A 19,317-nucleotide genomic window follows, 5' to 3' on the forward strand; every position below is an offset into this window, starting at 1 on the left:
CCGGTAAGGTTCTGTATTTTCCTTCTTTCGGGGGAACTTAGTGCAGTAGGATATTTGTTGCTTTACTTAAATCATCCAAATGATTACTTCACTAGTCAATAAATAAAAGTGCATTAATTGAAGGTTAACAATGGTGTCAAAGAACAACTTGATCCGAACTATTAAAAGGGTTAGGGAAACCTCACCTGATGTTCCTCTGCACCGCCAGCAGAGGGCCCGCAGACTGAGAAGGTGGAGGACCTCATCAATGAGCAGTGATGGGAGAACTGTTTCGATCTAAGTGATAGAGACGATAATAGCATTTCATAAATTTATATAAGTTTACTAAAAGCAGCATTATTTTTAGTCAGTTTAGTCGAGTTGTTTATGTAAAGGCTAATGTGAGTAACTACAGCTATCAAATAAATGTAGCGGAGTGAAAAGTACAATATTTCCACGAGTGTGGCAGCTCGACGGTTCTTCCAAACACATTTGACCTTTTCCTTTCACATTCATTTGTTTAGAATCATCAAAGACAAATTCTATTCAAATTAGTTCTGAATGCAAGTACCAACATACAAAAAAGGTCGTGCTGAAGAGGAGTCTGTTCACTGGACTGACTGGAAACAGAAGGTGTGGAGACAAGCCGAACCTGGAGAGGAATTTGAGGCTGAATAGACGACGTCCGTTAGGTCCTTACTGATCCTTACTGATTAATTAACTTAAATTAAGTTACCGTGAATGCATCTTCTACTCCTTGGTATTAAACACAATGCATCTTCTAGTACTCATAATACGTTCATTTATTTACATGCACCAAAACGACTTGTTGCATTTATTTTTTATTTTTTTTAAAAAGCATACAATACAAACTTTATTTTTTCCTTAACCATTTCTTGGACAAAAAGTACTAATTCTGACATGATTAAAACTGCTTAGTCACCTAGCTGAAGTGGACTGCAAATAAAGACCTTCACGTACAACGTACGCAATACAAGAACAAATAAGTCCAAAATCTGCTGTCAATAAAGCAGATGTCAATGAAAACTCTTCAGTGGGGAAAAAGTCACGATGCCGCTCACAGCCCCATCCCAGAGGGAAACACAGCAGCACCTGTTGATGGAAGGAAGTGCTTTCAGTCCAACCGATTAAGTTTCCCAAGAACTCCTCCATTCTGACCTCATCATTACATCAATTAGATCAGCATCAAACTCATTGCCACGCCGTACTTTTTGGGCTACCTTGACCGTCTCCTGTGTCCGACTCTGGGACTTTCCAGTCCAGCTGGCGACCCTTTTCGTAGAGTCCCTTAAGCACCTTCCTCACTTCGTCGTTCCCCCCCCTGCGACTCAGCTCCAGGTACTTCCTGTAGAGCTGCAGAGCGGTGCGTGCGTCCTCTATGCTGTCGTGGGTTTCCCCCTGGATGTTGAGCTCTAGGGTCCACAAAAGAGAAAAAGACAACCACGCTGCATCTCAAGCTTGGAGCACCAGTTCTACGATGGGGATGTCTTTACGTCCAATAGAATAGCTGCTAAATGCTCCACCAAGTTTACTAGCTACTAACTACGGCTTTCAACACAGAGCTTGTAGGAGCTTTTTCACTGAAAACAGCTGCCTTCTGCGACTATCCTCAGTGAGATGGAAGCTAAACAGTAATTGGCCAGAGAGCTGAACTATGAGCTGAAATATGCTTGAATGCTGCGTAGAATTGGAGGAACTGTTAATCATATTAGCATATTGAGCACACCCGCCTTCACTTACCGAGGAAGTACCAGGCGAGGAATCTCAGAGAAATCATCCTTTTGCGAGGTAAATGGAACAGGTAGACCGTGTCGACGACTTGGTCTTTCAAAACCTTAAAAGACAGAAAATAAATGTTTGCATTGTATGTATGAACTACATGTACTTCCTCCGAATCAGACTTCAGCTTGAGAAATAACATACCAATAAATTAATAACCCGAAAGTCCTTCTGTAGACCGTGACCAACAAAGCGAACTCCGGTGTCAATGAGGAAGCGCAGCTTTAAGTAAGTGGACTTCAGCGTGGTCAAATGCTTCGAAGAGATCTTTGCATCCAGGTCTCCTGGTTTGATGCCAGAGTATTGCGTCAAATAGTCGACCACCTGGAAGAACAGACATGTGTTAGTGGTCCACAGCGCGAGAGCTGTTTCACGGGGCAGCCATGTGTGTCTCTTGTCTAACTGAACAAATCTGAGCACAAATAAAGATCTGGACATTTTCTGTGATGCTTACTCCTTGGGGAACAGGAATAGAAAAAGACAACACAGTCCAACCTCTATTGATAAGCTGCCTTTTTCAGAACTTTCCAGGATTGCTTATCTGCAGTCAAGTGTATAAAAGGACAATAAAGGCAACATGATCACACGATGTAATCAAATAAAAGCCTCGTGTAATAGTTTATTTTCACATGTGCAGTAGGTTTTCCACAACATTCAATACTTCCTGTAAAGGTCACGTTAACCGTCACGTGCACTCACCTGCTCCTGAGTCGATATGTAGTCATCGATGAAGGGAACCCCCTCGTTGGGCCCCTGACCCCTCACACAGGTGATCCTGGCCACTGACATCTGACTGGGCTTGATGGTCGACTTGGTGCCGTCACTGCGGAGCTCGGCCTCTTCCTGCAGAACACACAATCACGAGGATGTGTTCAACCACAATAACAAACGGGACTAGCACGAGCATCGACACACTGTACATTATAGTAATGGCTGGGTTACAAAATCCCGGACACACCTGGTTGAGCGTGACGAACTCAGCGTCCAGCCCCACCAAGTCCCCGGCCTGCGGCATCTCGCTGACCATCAGGGGGATGAAGGTGGCGTGACTCTTCCTCTGCTTCCGAGCCAGCGAGGCCTCTGTCAGCAGCACGCTGGCATCTATGGGGTTTTTAACTGAGACAAACCCTCAAAGCATGAGCGGGCAGAGGTCACGCAGAAAACCGGCACAGAAATCCACCAGATTTGTTGTCCTAAAACGTACTGCGGAGGTCATATTTGGTGTGGTAGTTCCTCTTGGCATAATACAGGATGCCTGGCACCTTCCAGCTCACGTCAAACTGGGCAGCTTCGGTCTTTGACAAAAGAAAAACGGAGCACTTTGACATGACTGGAAAGCGGACATCTCCCAAGCATGAACTCAATCGAATACTTACCTTGTCAATTGGCTCGATTAAGAAATCGTTGAAGAGGTACCATTGCTGATGTGTGACTCCCTGAAACAGAAACAGATTTTCTCCCAGAAAGAACCTCCACCGAACTTTGTCCAAACCAGCAGAAGCGAGTATACCGTATTTTCCAATACAAGCTCCACTCACCTCTTTTCTTTGATGGTAGGTCTCTCCGACTTTGATGTGCGCAACCAAGTTTCCACCCGTGCGAGCGTCCAGGACGTGCGGCACAGTGACCACCAAGTCGTAGACCGACGCGCCCTCCTCCTCCTCCTCAGCGGAACTTAGCTGAGGAGAGACCATGTAAAAATGATGCCCGTGGCATGGGATTCTTTACGCGCAGGCTAAAACCAAGATTCACGGTCGGTGTTTCGATGGAGATCTTTCGCGTTCACCTCCTCTCCTTCCGGCCAGCTGCTGATCTCCAGTCCCTGGCTTTTGCTGATGGACATCTTAAGGCTCAGGGGGATCCACACGTGTCGCAGATCCTCCGCTCGCGTGTCAAAGGTGATGCCCTCCATACTGCAAACGCCCTCCCCGCTGCATGGGAGGTAAAGCAACGTGAAAGGGAAGTATCTACTATCCACATTCTACTGAGTGATGTGTCAATTAATCAAATCCATTACTGCCAAACATGAGATTTCCTGATTATCTCTCTTCTAAAGTTTTAGAAGCTATTTGAAGCTGTGTGGTGAAATTAAAAAGGGGCTTGTCTTAAAACTATTGAGGTTTTATAGACACACCTGTGAAATTATTTCATTAATCAAAAATCTCAATTGTTCAAATAAATTATTAACAATGAAAAACTATATCATATATAATATTGAATGAAGAGATCTTACTCCAAGCACCACTCAGTGGGCATTGGTGGAGGGGGCTCTTTAGGTTTTGGAGGTTCCATTGCTTCTTTCTTGATGGCCTTATTGAAGGCGTACTGTGAAGGAAAAAAAGAAAACAACATTTACGGCATGACGGCAGACATGTTATGCATGCAATTAACTGTATTTGTAACTTCTGTCATTTACCTCCGCCTGAACCTTCCAGAATTCCGCCTCTTTGGCACTGTTCACTTCACAGTTGATGACCAGAACATCTGGGAGACATCGGATGTTGCGTGTCTGCACCTAAAGTGGTGCACAAAAGCACTAGTGAGGCAGAAAAGACTAATTTAAGATCACAAAAGTACATGAATGGAAGCTGTAACTCACTGTGGGTTGATACTTCTCACAGTTTTCACACCACGCCTGTGTGCTCTGCTCCAGACAGATGCTTTTCTTCAAGATCTCAGCAAAGTCATATTCCTTCACTGTTTTTTCTGGCGAGTCATAGTTACAAGAGTGCATTGTCAACAGTTAGCTATTATTATTATTATTATTTTGTTGTAAGTGTATGTATAACCCCAGGTTATAACCCCAGGTTATACATACACTTGTCTTAAGCTTGAGGGATCTGATGGCTTCACAAGTCCATCTGTAAACAGCAGTGTGAACGAGGGTCATGGACTCACCTTGGGTCTGCTCGGGGTAATGCATGGTGAAGAGCAGCGAGAGGGAGGAGCGGACCGTCTCCTTTCCACAGCGGCACAGGCTGCTGTTCTCCACCTCACATCCAAATAGTTTCCCGATGGCGGACTCACCAGAAGATCCCAGAGTACTGCGTAAATGTGTCGGACACATTAGTGACCACCTTCACACCTCTGGACTTGATGTGGGGCATGACAAACCCTTCTCTGACCTGCTGCTGGCTCCCCTGTAGGCCTGTGGGCCCTCCTGCTCCTGCGTCTCCTGGTGCAGCTGGGTGAGAATGAAGCGGTTCCAGCTCTGGATTAGCCGGCCGAGTCGCGCCTTCCCGGTTTGCTCGTCTGAGTCGGCGAGGATCAGACCAAGCGCTGAGGCCTCCGGGATGGTACGAAACGCTCGGAGGAAGTTACTGGCCTTGGGGAGGTGGAGAGGTCGGATTAGGAAATCTACACGGGGTGCAATGGGAAGTAGCGACACAATGTCGATTAGAGAAACTTTAACAGGCAGCTAGCTACCTGACACGGGTCTCCTCGTGACAGATCCAACATGTGGAAGAGGAAGCCAAGCTCACAGGCCAAGCAAAACTCCTTCTGGCACAAATGATTCTGTACTAGGTACCGGATTGGCTCCAGGAAATATAGTACCTAAAGACAGGAGATAACAGCTGAGCACCAGTCAAAGAAAACCAAAATAATCTCTAAACTGAAACACACAAAGAACCTTCCTTGTTTCGTACCTGAATCATGCAGTTGCAGTAAGCATTGGGAATGTGAGGCTCCAGACCAGCAAACAAGGTTCTGTTGTAATGTTTGAAGTCAAAGTCCTCCAATCCAAGTTTAGAGTATTTAATTGTGACCTGATCCGGCACAAGGATAAAAACGTATTCTTATACACAGAAAAAGCAAACAAATAATTAAAAGATGGTTATTTTCCAGAAGTGCTTTTATATGAAAACCATGACAAATATGTTGAGTCCAACCTTTCGGTACTTTTTGGGCACCATGTATAGGTGTGGCTCTTCATCACGTCCAATTGGAGATTCAGGGACCTGGTTGTAATTATCATAATCCAGCTCCACGTCTTTAATTTTGTAAGGAACCTGAAAGAAGAAAATAAATTAAAATGACAATTAATGTGACACTGAACAACCTTGATTTTTTTCTGATTCTCAATTTAATAGAAATGACACAATAGTGAGACGGTTAAAATAATTTTTTGCATTTGGAGGGTCATACATCCAGAAAAGCCTGTTTACACATACCTGGTTCCGGGGACGGGTACGAGGATTTGCTGCATAACCAATAAACCCAACTGTTTTAATGGTGCGCAGGATTTCCGGGTCCACAGGAGGAGCTCGTCTGTTGGAAAGAACAATATTAGGCCTCATGCGTGAATCGGTCGCACCAACTAAATTGTTCCTAAGTGCCTTGTATGAGTGATAAAGGAGATTGATTGACAACTTTCTCCCGTTCAAACCGCTTATCTTGCACCTGTGCAACTAGTCTGCTGTTATTCAAGCCAAAGTTTATTCATTAATGTGACTGTGAAATTCAAACCAAAGACTAATATAAGTGCGCATTTGATCCCACGATATGAAAAGAAAAAAGAAAGTATGTTTTTACATAGGGTTAAGCTAATTCATTTAGGACTTTTAAGATTTTATTGCAGGACTCTTGTATTTAATAAAGTGAAAACTAACACTGACGTTGCTTCAGGAGCATTGGCTAACCACGACGGCAGAAAATAGGAAGGAATACATTTCCAACTGCGACGCTGTGGTCTAACCAGAACCCTAACCCCGAGATCATAAATCACTCTGATTTTTTTTAAACAAGTGGTTGTTGTTTATTTCTTCCATCGTCGACAAAATCCACTTGTCCCTTAGTACTTTCCAACTTCTCTATCCTGTCTGTCCCATGCCGTTCTTACTGAACATTTTGAACAAAGACAATCACCTAAAACAGTGGGAAGTGAATGCCATATTTGCTGGGAACAATTTTCTGGAATGGGTTTGTGGACAAAAGTAGAGCTCCAACATGCAAAGAAATTTTTTTACCTTGGGCTGGGTGTAGCCATTGCATTGGACCACTCGGACAGCAGATGCTCGGTGCTGGTGAGCGGCATGGGGATAATCGAGAGGGGCAGCAGATCGTGGTTCCAGTCCAACTGAGGCAGCGTGTCCACAAGGCAAGGCAGAGCAAAATCTGTCTCCCTGGAGTAGTCATTAAATGAAACCTCTGGCGCATCAGACCACAGGTGCACACATCCACCAGAGTCCCCGAAGGCCAGGGCTTGTTTGCTGGACGATACGTCGAAACTCATGAGCAGTTGGCCTACGGTGTTGACGTGAAAAATGTCCGCCATATTGGCGAGACCGGTGGGCTCACAGAACTGGCACTGACCTGGAGAAGGAAACAAGAGAAGGGACATTATCCACAACTTATGACACTGAAGCATTTATCTTTTGTAATAAAATGCATAAAACTAAACGATTTAATTAATGTAAATATCTTGTAATAGAAATATGCCGTATCGGCGTAATAGTTTCATTCACAAAAAGTGTATTGCCTGAAAAGAAGTTTGAAAAACACTAGACTACATGAAGGAGGACCCCACACACCTGTCTGTGAGATGATTGCCAGGCGTGACGTGTAGGTCGGAATAAAGCGCAGGAACAACGGGTCCACGTGCACCTGAAGTGGCGTCACTGCTCGCATCATACGGAGGTCATAGACCATGAGGAATCGGTCACATGCCAACCCATTCATTCCGCGGCTGGAAAACCCGCACGCAGCCAGCAGGTTTCCGTGAACGTCAAAGTCTGAAAGGCTGCCAGAGAACGCGTCAAACTCGTGCTCGGTTTTGAAACTACGCAAGTCCCGAAGAGTGATCTGTTTTCAACCAGAGAGGGAAAGTGAGTACTCTGTAAGCCAAAAAAAAACAACTCTTTCAAAAACTGATTTCATCAAGTTGTTCTTACCTTGCCAGACGTGTGGCCACAGTAGAAGTAACGACCCGTTTGGCGCATTATTGCCACTCCAGGCAAATTAACACTGAACTGTGACAAGAAAGTAAACAGTTTATTACTTTCATATGTTATTTTATATAATGTGATAAATCATGTCATATGGTCCAGTGTTGTATGCATACATGCGCGTATTGATAATTGTTCACCTTTTGGGTTTCTTGAACAGTATTCAAGTCAAGTTCAACCGCATAGTTTTGTAATCCACCCATGAGCAAGGTGTTGTTATCAGTCATAAGGAGACTGTGCATATCAGCTCCTTCGTCCATCCTGGATTGTACACAAATACAAAAATTAAGACCGTTAGCAAATAAAATAAACACTTCTTCCCGTCATCAATAGAAAAAAACACGACATGACTGACTCATCACATTTTCTTACCAGCACATCCCTTCATACTCCATATTTAAATAGACTTTAACACTTACACTCACAGTACACTTGTGTAGAGTATGTTTATCTGTTTGCAGGTGCACTTTATTTTTATGTTATATTCTTCCATTTTAAATTTGATTTGTATATTTGATGGTAAATTCAATATGTTCATATTTCCTGCAATGTGTTTATTTGTCTTGTCCAAAGTCTTATTGTATTATTGTCTAATGTTATGAACCACCCGCCATGTCAAATTACTTGTATGTCCAATATACTTAAAGGCAAAAATGTTCCTGATTGCTGATTCCTGATTGTGATTATTGTACGGCTGCAGTTCCTCAAAAATACGTCTTAGCACAAGAACAATCCATTCAATACTTTGTGACACTTACGGGTAATCAAACATAACAAGGCCCCCACGAGTGTGGCATTTGAGGTTGGACTTTGAAAGGAACAGGACGCCCGTTTCCAAACTCTGAATGTGTCGAATGTCATCTGATGAATGCGCTTGGAAAGAAGAATGGCGGCCCATCGTAGGTCCAAAGAAGGAGGTTACATGACCCTAAAAAGAATGATTAAAGAAACAAGATAGAATGACAAATAATTCATGCATTTACATTCAACATAAGGCAGACTGAAACAGTCAGGCTGTGCTCCTCCACTCGGTCTTTGGCCACTATTTTCCATCATAAACATATCCTAATCTTACTCTGTGGTTTCCCATCCAGAGCATTTCCTCCTGGAGATCAAAATGTGTTGCGGTGACGGGGATGCCGACTTCAGACACCGCGCTGTGTAGTTCTGAAAACATCCCCTCCATGAGGTGCACAGGCTCGGTGCCCGTCCCGGAGAGTCCCTCTGGGTCGAGCTCCACACCCTGCATCAAACTGGGGTTAAGGTGGGGGTCCATGGAGGGCTCCATCCCGGCGTCCAGTGTCCCGTGAAGCCTGGGTGGGTAGTCCCCCATCCCAGCGTCGAGACCGTCAAAGTTCATCATGAGTAGGTAACAGATAAATCAACCTGCAGGTGAACAACAACGTGACGTGACGTTAAATTATTACACCACAAGTAAATTAATTTCATTTTCTCCATATGGCCAGGCTTGTTTTGATGGTGGCTCTGACTAGGACTCTCAGAAGCGATCCCCAAAAGCTACAGTTATAGCAAACTGCTAGCGACGATATTCAGAGCCAAGAGTGAGTGAATATTTCTGAAATGTGTAACGTTACAGAAAGCTAAGCTAACTTTTCTTCACTCAACTAGCGTTAGAGTGCGGCGCCTTTGACGGTTAACGCAGGCTAATCTAGCTAGCTAGGCTAAAGCTAGCATGAACCAGATAGAAAGCTTCTAGACACAAAATATCCGCATTACTGAGAAGTGTGTTTTTCATAATTACTGAAAGACTGGAAATAACAATAAGAAGTTTACACCAACCTCTTCTCGTGATACGATAGAAGTCCATGCTCACCTCGTCCACAATAACAACACACAATGAAAAAAAAGGATAAACACTTCCGGAGCAAACAGGGCTTCATTCAAGAAGTGCAGTGTTTGTACGTGTTTAGTGTAAACTACAAAGTACATCTAATAGTGGGGGGTTTCTCCTCTTTACAGCCACTGCACTCAATTCCTACTTTTTTTACTCCCAGCTGGCATGTGACATTGCTGATATTCTTACTAATAATATACTAAATAATCCAAAACATTTTTTCCAATACATGTATTAAGTTGCACCACAAACTTAATGGCAATTCTGTGCTTGTTGATGTGTGACTGACTGCTGTGACTCATTCGAGTGGGAAATTTGCAACAAACCTGGTGCACTTTATGTTTTTTCTTTTTAGTGTGTTATTGTAATTAGCACGGCATGGCAGTATAAGAATGTCATTGTAGAGAGCAACGCATTCACTGTGCACATGACAATAAATGTCTTGAATGTCCTTATGTTCAGTACAACACAGGAGGAACTATTGGAGGTTTGGGGCGGTGAGTGAACGTCTGACTTTATAGAGAAGATCTGAACTTGTTATACTAATTATATTACCACGAGATAGTCAATGCCCGGCATCCCAGTGATTCTCAAGTAAAAGTGAAAATATGAAAAGCATATTTAGGTTATAATATGTTCCTTGTTGTTAAATTGATGGAGTGCAGTAGGCTCTGAATGCTATCCATCATTAACATTCTAAATGAATCAATAAATGACCAGAAAGTGTACTTGAAGATATCACATAGGACCACAATAAAAACACAAATGGGGAAGATTAAGGAAGCAGAAAATTATCTTAAGCCTTCCCATCAAGCTTTCCCTTCCCTTAAACTACACTTCAGTAGAAAGGGGTTTCTCTGGTAAGAGGGACAGATGGTGGACACAGATGGAAATTTTGTCTAATCTGTGAAGAGAATTCAGCTCATTGTCACTCTGAATTGTAAAGGTTAATCTCACTTCCTCGACACAGACATCGATGTGAAACCTGATTAGGACACATTAATGTTGATTGATATGTCACAATTGTCTTATTTTAGTTTTTTACACACACACTAGTTGAATGACAGGTGTAAACTGTTTTTGGTAAGAATATTGAATATATCTGCCATTACCATAAGGTGACGAATTGAGATCCAAAAAATGTATTAGTTTTAAAAGGTAGAATATAATTAGAATACAAATAGCCTTTTTTATAATACCCCATGTTAATTAACTTTAACTATTATGATTACAACAATCAGTCTTTTTCAGTGATGGACACTAACTTTTAGTGTAACTTATTTACTCCAGATATATACTTAATCTAATTCTAGTTTAGTTCATTAAATTTAGTTGATACTTTTTTTAACTTGCTGGTGTGGCATAATGTAACCTACCCAGTATAGCATCTAATATGTCTAAAATGGATGAGCAACTATACGAAAAGGATCTCACATGTACAATAGAAACATGTGAAATAACCTTTAAATACCTTCTGCAAAAAGCTGTACCTTTAGTTTGATACCTGAACTGTATTTGCAATGATGTCATTTATCTATTATCTCATTTTATAGAATCGACTCTTCTTCCCCTTTTTGTGTTAACCTGTGGTGATGTAATCCTTACCTCATACTTTCATGTGTTCGTTACGTGTAATATAGATTTGCACTCGACATGAACTCACACGTATGTGAAGGTGCGGTTTATTCTCACGCATATAATCAGCGGGAGCACATCGGACCACATCACTGAGCTCACAGGCGCTGAACGGACACAGCTCATCAAACAACACCGAACGACAAAACGACATGGATTCTAGTTTCAAGTCTTTTGCGGCTCTTTTCCTACTTTTAGCGGCCGCCTACTGCGCTCCAACCGGGCACATTCCGAAAGACGCATGCGGGGACGTCCGGAGCAGCTCTCTGCAGCTGAATAGGGTTGCTCGAAATGTTTCTAAAGAGGTAAGTCTGTTTTTATTTTAATTTTATTTTTCAACTTTATTTCATTATTTTTTATGACGAATGCAAAATACGTCGCAAAACATTGGCGATAACATTTAATATAAAGCCTCATATTATGTTTTGATGTAATATGCTTTTATAGATTTATTTTGAAGCATAAATGTACTCTGTTTTATTACCATCAATTAACCACAATGTTTAATTTCACTGCTATTCTTAGAACAGTAGCCAAAACATCAATATACAATATAGTGTATTTAAACAGTACATAATATGAACATTTACCAAAATAAACACTACATGTTGACTTGAAATATGAAAATGAATGATTCATATAATGTTGTGTACTATGTACTATTTTCCATTCAACGCAACATTGTTAATAAGCCTATATGTCTGAAATGGATTTTAGGCACGAAGTGGATCCAAAGACATAGGCGATTTCTCCACTCCACTCCTCTGGATAGAGGCGCAAGATATGTGTGGCCCTGAGAATCTCAAACAGGAGCCTGCGGTAAGAAAAACATTACACACTAATTGTGTCCCGCAGTGCCACTAAAAACTTAATGGACATAAAACAATGACACTCTGAATTGTGATGCGATTCCTAAGTCTTCCTCCTCCCCTCTCCTTTCTCAGACATGTCTTGGGAAGATGCTCAACGCCCTGGAGAGCTACATCTCTGAAGTGGAGAGGGTTGCCGGATTTCCCAGCTGCGCGCAGTCTGTCCACGAAGTGAAGCCGTTCATGCAAAAACTGCACGAAGACATGCACAAGTGTGTGAACACAAAGCTAGGGAGGAATCACCTGAGGGTAAGCTCAGTTGCTTGAAATAAATGTTGCAAAAAAACGTACGTTGGGAAATATATAAAGCTTAATAGCCATCCATCAGTCAGTAATCTGTGCCGAATTTGTCAGGTATTGTTGGACATAGGTTTTTTTCTTTATCTGACCCAACAGGAGTCGCACACCAGTAAAGAGGAGACTTACCCCACTGAAGCTTGGCAGAAGGATCTGCGCTGCTTCTACACCATGGACCGACTGTTCTCCTTCTCCATCTTCAGCGCTCGAGTCTTTGCTGTTGGTGACCCGGCTCATCACACACACAGCTCGGCTCAAAATTGCATGTAATGCATGAAAAATGTTGCCTGACGTGCAGCTTTTAAATTTACAAGAATCTCACGTGATCACATTGATCAAAGTATATAGTACAGCCTTCTATGGCTGACACATCTACAAGTGTTTCCACTCGTTTTTCCCACGTGGAAAGTATTTCCAATGGAATTATTATCTAACATATTTATTAATTTAATATTTAATAATGTATTTATTGATATTTATTCAGATAATTTGTTATTTCTATGTCCTTTAAAAATAAGAATAAATATAATATTCATAACAGGCATCACTTCTATTATTTACATGTTGTGGTTCATTAATGTTGTGCAAGTATTTTTTATGTTGTTTGTTCCTTTCATTGAAAACATTTATGGTAACCATTTCATTACTTGACTCAATTACTGCATTTTCTGTGAATGAATACCCAAATAATACCCAGACCAATATGCTGAGACAAGAAGGAAGCTGTGCTTTCCTAAAACACTCCTGTTGCTCTCCAGAGAGACACAGCTTCCTATTTACTTCCTTCCCTATTATAGCGCTCAGCTGATCTTTTTCACTCCCTCTGATGAAGCAATGTTGTATTAGTAGTAATTCCATGAAAACGGGAAGATGGGAAAGAGGAAGTGGCTGGAGGTACCTGATTGCTCAACAAGGAAGTGTGTTCCCTTTATGAGTTAATATCCATGCCCTACTCCTGCCTTATAAACTCCCAAATGTGTGTATCATCAGCAGGAGGAGTAACATCATAGTTGTCACAGTTATTTAGCACTGTAACAGCATTTATCTAAAACCAAAGAGAGAGAATGATGAAATGGTTAAATGAGTTGCACAGCGGAAGGAAATACATTTTAAAACAACCCAAATAATAGTAAAATTGATATAACAATGCATATAGAAGAGTGCCTTTACTGCTCATCCTAAAGAAAAAACTAATTTTGAGGTATTACATTTGGTTTTAATCATGATGAAGTAGCAAAGAAATATTTTTTTGCCTGAATGGGGTCATATTGGTATTACAGTAGCTTGTGTTTGCATGAGGATGACAAGTTACGTGTGAGATTTTATGATATGTAAGAAATCCGGCCTAATGTTTTCTGTTATGTATTCATTCACAATTAGGTAAACAAAGATAAAATGTTCAAATAAACACATGCATATTGACTCGCAAACTAGTGTCCCACACGGGTCATCTTTGACGTAACTTCCTTAATTATATTTTTTACTCCCCTCTCATGCTTCGGGGAAGCAATCTAATGAGAGTGCCGGTAAGAGCCTGCGTGTTTTTGTTTTTCTTCCCCCACCTGACGCAGTGATTTTCCCTTGTGCAAAAGATTTCTTTATGTTATGTATCTGTTGAAATCAGTTAAAAATATGCAAGGCAACTTTAAGAATTGAGAAAAATCCAAATTATGTCAATATCATAAAATAAAAACACAGTGAATTGATCAATATACCCCACCCCTATTCAGTTGAGTAAATATGTTCAAATGTTTAGTAGTGTGCTGCATGTCACATTCTCCTACTGGTCCTACTGCATTGACGGTTATTCTGATAATCAGTGAGGTCAAAATCAATAGTGGAAGTAGTATTCATATAGACTCAGGAAAAACTAGAAATACCATTCTTGTATTTATTTAATTGGAAGTACTTATTGTACTAAATGCCTCTTTTCAGAAATTGATATTGTTGTATTATTTTTACTGATGTATTAATTTGTAAGCAACCTTTGAATGTTGGTGATCAAAATTAAGCTTGTTAGCTAAATAGAAGTTATTTTATAAACTGGACAACAATGGAGCTCTCTGGCACAGAGGAAAGCTGTATCATACTTTATATTATTATATATTATATATTTATATGTACTTATATGTAGTATATAACTACAAACTTGTGTTTCATGTTATTGGCATTGTATAGGTTTTGTCTATAATAAATTGCACATGAGAAGCAATTATAGCGGTGAAAGAAGTATCAATTTGATTTAATTATGTAAAAGTACTCATACCAAACTGAAAATATCCTATATAAGTAAAATTCCTGTATTCGTAACCTTACTTAAAAGTACATCATTATTATTAGTTGTCAATGTTGCAATATACTGCTTTAGTTTTTTTTTAAACATTTGCACATTTCTATCGACTTTACATGCAGTGGGTTATCTTACTCTACACCGATGCATATTAAAATCATACTTGTAACAGCAACATCTTGTTAGAACCACAGTCCTGTAAAAAGTGTGTTTGAAGCTTTTGGGCTGCAGCATTATCCAACTAATCCGATGGTTTAAGTTAGGTGTTTACCTTGGGAAGTAGGAGAATGTTCTCAATGACGTTAAAGCTATTGGTCATATTCACTGTGGCATGGTGGGACTTTCTTGGAGATCAATTACTCTCTAATAGCGTCCGCCCCACCTTTTTACTTGTCAGAGACGTGGACAGGTGTTCTCAGGCTGGAGTTTTGCTGCCCACCGTTTCAGAAGAACGGAACCAGCAAGGAAGGCGGGGTCAGAGAAAAAAAAAACAAGGAATTTCCTGTTGAGCTACAACACAGGAAGGTAAAGTTTGCTCTTTAACGATATTAAGTTTATTAACATCGAAAGTTCGAATGGGCGAGGCAAATTTTTTACGATTTAGCAGAGGCCTTTTTGGTTTACTACTTCTGTCACATATTAGCTTGTAAGCGGCTGCGACATCTCGATCAACGTCACTTCGAACTAACGTTAGCATGTCAACCTGTAGATAGCATCTAAACTAGTAGCTTTCAAGCGAGCGTTTTGTCTCTTGAAACTACATTTCAAGCGGGAAGTTATACAATGTGGGGTATTTTGTGACGAGCTGCGGTTGAGTCCGCGTATAATATTTCAGAATTAAACCTTATTGCTGTTTTATTATAGTTTTTGGTACCGGTTGTCGTCTGAATGCTGCTTAGATGTAACGCTAGCTGAATGACGTAGTGAAGTTTGAGAGGAAGCGCTTGTTTAGTCGCACAGAATAATTCAGTGGGGCGGAGTTTGGGATATTTCGATCCAAACAACGATTAAGATGCGATAGTTTGTGGATTAATCGTTTAACGTTACACCAACTCAAAAGAGAACTGGTCTCTCTCAAAGTTTCAAACCTCCGAATATTTAATATGCAGTAATATAACGGCAACACCTTTTCTCATTTGAAAAAAGCTGAACTAATGTTCGTAGAGTTCCACGTTGGACCAACTAAACAACTATTCAAATTCCCCAGTTATCTGTTGATTGACTTTGAATTAATGGACAGGTGGTTTCAGGTTATTTTGGCTTTATTTTACTCACACTGCCGGATCACAACATAAGTCATTTAAGGTGGTTACCTGTATTTTCACGACCAATTCCTTTTAAAAACCCTTTCCGTAAAGCCGCATTGGATTCTGACTTCTCAAGGGAATTACCCACAAGTCATTGCAGTGTGACGTTCAAAACGTAATAACTAGTGAAAGGTTGGAGGCATAAAAAAAGATAAACAAAAGGATGGCACATGTGTGTTCAGAGTATTCTATTAAAATGTATAATTATTAAGGCTTGAAGATGGAAAAAAAACTCCACATGAAATCAGTTGATATTAACTAATTTATTAATCAAATATTGAATTAAGTCATTTATGCTATTTTGACAAAAAACATTATTTAAAATAAAAAAATGGAAAACCCTCACAGACTCTTAAGCTTCCAGGTGACTGTTCAGATTAGGCCTATAAGACATTGCCCATAAGCAGAGAGTTTGGCACCGCTTAGTTTAACTTAGAAATTAATGTTTTTTAAAGATGTATCCTGCCTGCTAATCTCATATTTCAGAAATTGGACGTCTACAGTCCCGGGGGATTAAAAAGTCTGTTGGCGCCTCTTGAATCCCCAAATGCTGGTTGTCAACATCCTGAACTGTTACATTTAATCCCTCCTGTGTATTTAAGATGAATGTGGGCGTAGCTCACAGCGAGGTGAACCCCAACACGAGGGTGATGAACAGCAGAGGAATTTGGCTCACATACCTGCTGCTGACGGTCGTGCTGCACATCGTCCTGCTCAGCATTCCTTTCTTCACTGTCCCGCTCGTCTGGACGCTCACCAACGTCATCCACAACCTGGTCAGTTGAAGATGGCGATCTTTAGAATATATCACAGATCTGGTATATATGACCAACACCCACTGTTTTTTTGTGGTATTTATCCTTTCTAGTATCACTGGCTGTGTGAACCCATTGTGGGCATTGTTAAAAAGCAATGATCACAATATGCTAAAGGAACAGTTTTTCATTTAATAAATGAACTGTCCTTAATCCCCCTCCATATTTATTGGAACTAAATATGAGGGGTATAAATACAAAATTCCCCAATACCAGACTATTTCTTTTGATTTCATGTGTCATTTTAGTTTTTGCATCAATGTGATGAACTTTCTGGATTAGCCAAATTAGACACCGTTTTTTGTGTGTATCCATCAACACTGTCTTGAGGATCAGCTCTGCAGCCTGAGCATTACTTCTTGAAAAGAGCAAACGGTCTCTGTGGTTTGTCCTCTGCAGGTGATGTACCTGTTCCTTCACACAGTGAAGGGCACTCCCTTTGAGACCCCCGACCAAGGCAAAGCCCGTCTGCTCACACACTGGGAACAGATGGATTACGGTGTCCAGTTCACATCTTCGCGCAAATTCCTAACTATCTCTCCAATTGTTCTGTAAGTATGACCAAAAAAAACAAAAAAATTGCTGCTTTTTATTTTAACACAATCTTTTTTTGATCTAATAACCTGTTGTCAAGCTTTTTGTTCTTACACATCTCATTTATTTTGGTAACCATGACAGATGTTTGCGTCATTTCTCGGTTGAAGTTCTGCAAAGTTTCCCTTTAATGAGTCAGACCTCGACCACATGTTCTCTGAAATGAAAACAATGTTTTTGGTTGTATCTTATAATATTTAGTATAATAATGCTCCATTAGCCACTTTGATTCACAAAGTGATATGTGGATTCACACAAATCGAGTGACTGGCTAGTTGCCAAAAATCAGAATTGATAGTATTATTTTATTTGTTATCTAAGAAGCAAAATGATACTATGACTTGTGTTTCACTGGGGCTTTAAGATGATGCACTTCAAAGAAACAAGTGGAGTCTTGTAGCACTATGGGGCAGTTTTTGCTACGAGTGGGCTCCTTTTTTTATTAATTTCGAGCACATAACTCGATAAGATACATTCATATTTTCACAATATTCCACCGATCAACAGATAGCAGTAATGCATGAATATATCCAACGCATTGACGTAAAAGCCAATAAAGAAGAGTGCTAGCTTTTAAACATTAATTGTAAACAATGCAAGCGTCAAACTTTAAACGTCAAAAAAGACGGTTAGCTCCACAAGGATTCCCACTCGTGAAAACACTAAATCTACAAGCATATTTTGTCTGTTGCATTCTGCCGCAATTTTTAAACTCGTAGCTTCTTCAAACCTTTGGCGAGAGGAGCCGTACCGTTAGTTGTAGAGATATTTTCAAATTTAAGAAATGACTGTTTACCATGTTTGTTTCTTTTGGTGCCTCAGTGTTGAGGAAAATGCTAAATTCACACTATTCTTCTCTGCAGGTATATTCTTGCCAGTTTCTACACAAAATATGATGCCACGCATTTTATTATCAACACGAGCTCCCTTCTTAGTGTTCTCCTCCCAAAGTTGCCTCAGTTTCACGGAGTACGGATATTTGGGATCAACAAATACTGACTGAACACTGAATTTTAACCACCAACGATGGACTCCTAGTTTTGTGTTCCTGCTGAACTACTCGATGTTTGGAGGTTGAGGAGGAGAGAACCAGTTGGATTGGTCTTAACTGTACGGACTGTGTGGAGTATTATATGAAAGTAGCCGTTTCTGCTGCCTCTTGCAGCCTGAAAGAAAGTAAACGCACTGCCGCTTCCTTAGGAAAGTCGTTATTTTTTTTGCTGACATTCCTGATGTTTTTCAAAAAGCCACACACTATGGCTTCTTGAAAGAGCACATTTTAAGTCTGTACATTTTCGAATATGATGCTTATTCCACACTTGTCTGTCTCTGATGATTCCTGTTACAAGCTGCACGTCTGTAAACTGTTGTTTCCGTAGGTGCAGTGTGATTCTGAATGACACGTGCAAGTTTACTTTCATGATTTTTCCTGATTAACTGTGAAGGATTTATATGCAACATGCATTTACACGCCTACAATAAACACAGCAGTCTTGCTATCACACACATAATCATGTAATGTACTGTTTTCTAAAGCTGAAAGTTGTTTGAAACTCATAAAATGAGCTGTGGGAGCTTTACACGGTGGGAATGCTTGGTCACCGTATCTCTATTTCACGCGGTCAAATTCCTTTTGTGTGTAGACGCGTGAGAATCAATCGATTGTGGGCCAGTTTGTCAACTAGGGGAACTCCAGACACTTTACATGACACAACTGTGCACAGGCTGTCACAGCCTGTGCAATATGCTCGTGTACCCGAGGGTTTCCCCCGCCCTCTCCCTCCTCTTCTGCATGCAAAGTGGCCACAATTGCGTTCCAGTGAGGGTTCCCTGTTAGTGATGAAAATCTTTGGGGAAGTTCGTTGTAGGAAATACTGAAGCGGAGTAATCCCATCTGATCCTGTGAAACACGCAAATGACGCTATGCCTAA

General features: G+C 40.7%; 2 protein-coding genes across 3 annotated transcripts; one reads left to right on the top strand and one right to left on the bottom strand.

Annotated features, from left to right (window-relative positions):
* Positions 1-764: 764 nt before the first annotated feature.
* On the bottom strand, positions 765-9,634 carry pan2 (poly(A) specific ribonuclease subunit PAN2). Of its 2 annotated transcripts, none has more exons than XM_037480320.2 (26): positions 9,525-9,634; positions 8,800-9,110; positions 8,483-8,652; positions 7,865-7,985; positions 7,671-7,748; positions 7,311-7,581; positions 6,747-7,092; positions 5,952-6,048; positions 5,670-5,789; positions 5,427-5,546; positions 5,206-5,334; positions 4,905-5,104; positions 4,678-4,823; positions 4,379-4,485; positions 4,196-4,294; positions 4,013-4,104; positions 3,566-3,710; positions 3,318-3,458; positions 3,156-3,215; positions 2,984-3,074; positions 2,738-2,895; positions 2,479-2,622; positions 1,924-2,103; positions 1,741-1,834; positions 1,221-1,412; positions 765-1,092 (listed from the first exon to the last, which is right to left on the bottom strand). In XM_037480320.2, the coding sequence occupies exons 2-26, from the start codon at positions 9,085-9,087 to the stop codon at positions 1,058-1,060; spliced, it is 3,624 nt and encodes a 1,207-aa protein (XP_037336217.2). In that variant the 5' UTR covers positions 9,088-9,110; positions 9,525-9,634; the 3' UTR covers positions 765-1,057. The 2 variants fall into 2 exon arrangements, with proteins under 2 accessions (XP_037336217.2, XP_037336216.2); XM_037480319.2 differs by having other exon boundaries at positions 1,209-1,412.
* Positions 9,635-15,046: 5,412 nt separating this feature from the next.
* ormdl2 (ORMDL sphingolipid biosynthesis regulator 2) lies at positions 15,047-18,977 on the top strand. Its single transcript, XM_037480497.2, has 4 exons — positions 15,047-15,195; positions 16,580-16,753; positions 17,192-17,343; positions 18,250-18,977. Exons 2-4 carry the CDS (start codon positions 16,580-16,582, stop codon positions 18,383-18,385), a joined length of 462 nt encoding a protein of 153 aa, XP_037336394.1. The 5' UTR covers positions 15,047-15,195; the 3' UTR covers positions 18,386-18,977.
* The last annotated feature ends 340 nt before the right edge of the window (positions 18,978-19,317 follow it).

The sequence above is a fragment of the Pungitius pungitius genome, chromosome 1 (genome assembly GCF_949316345.1).
Source record: "Pungitius pungitius chromosome 1, fPunPun2.1, whole genome shotgun sequence".
Lineage (NCBI taxonomy): Eukaryota > Metazoa > Chordata > Actinopteri > Perciformes > Gasterosteidae > Pungitius > Pungitius pungitius.

Excerpts from the sequence above, each read along its gene's own strand:
- pan2 (XM_037480319.2), bottom strand. The coding sequence starts at position 9,087 with ATGATGAACTTTGACGGTCTCGACGCTGGGATGGGGGACTACCCACCC. Across the intron at positions 5,547-5,669 it reads TGCCCAAAAAGTACCGAAAG|GTCACAATTAAATACTCTAA; the intron begins GTTGGACTCAAC and ends GTGCCGGATCAG. Across the intron at positions 4,295-4,378 it reads GTGAGAAGTATCAACCCACA|GTGCAGACACGCAACATCCG; the intron begins GTGAGTTACAGC and ends GCACCACTTTAG.
- ormdl2 (XM_037480497.2), top strand. The coding sequence starts at position 16,580 with ATGAATGTGGGCGTAGCTCACAGCGAGGTGAACCCCAACACGAGGGTG. Across the intron at positions 16,754-17,191 it reads CCAACGTCATCCACAACCTG|GTGATGTACCTGTTCCTTCA; the intron begins GTCAGTTGAAGA and ends TGTCCTCTGCAG. Across the intron at positions 17,344-18,249 it reads ACTATCTCTCCAATTGTTCT|GTATATTCTTGCCAGTTTCT; the intron begins GTAAGTATGACC and ends TCTTCTCTGCAG.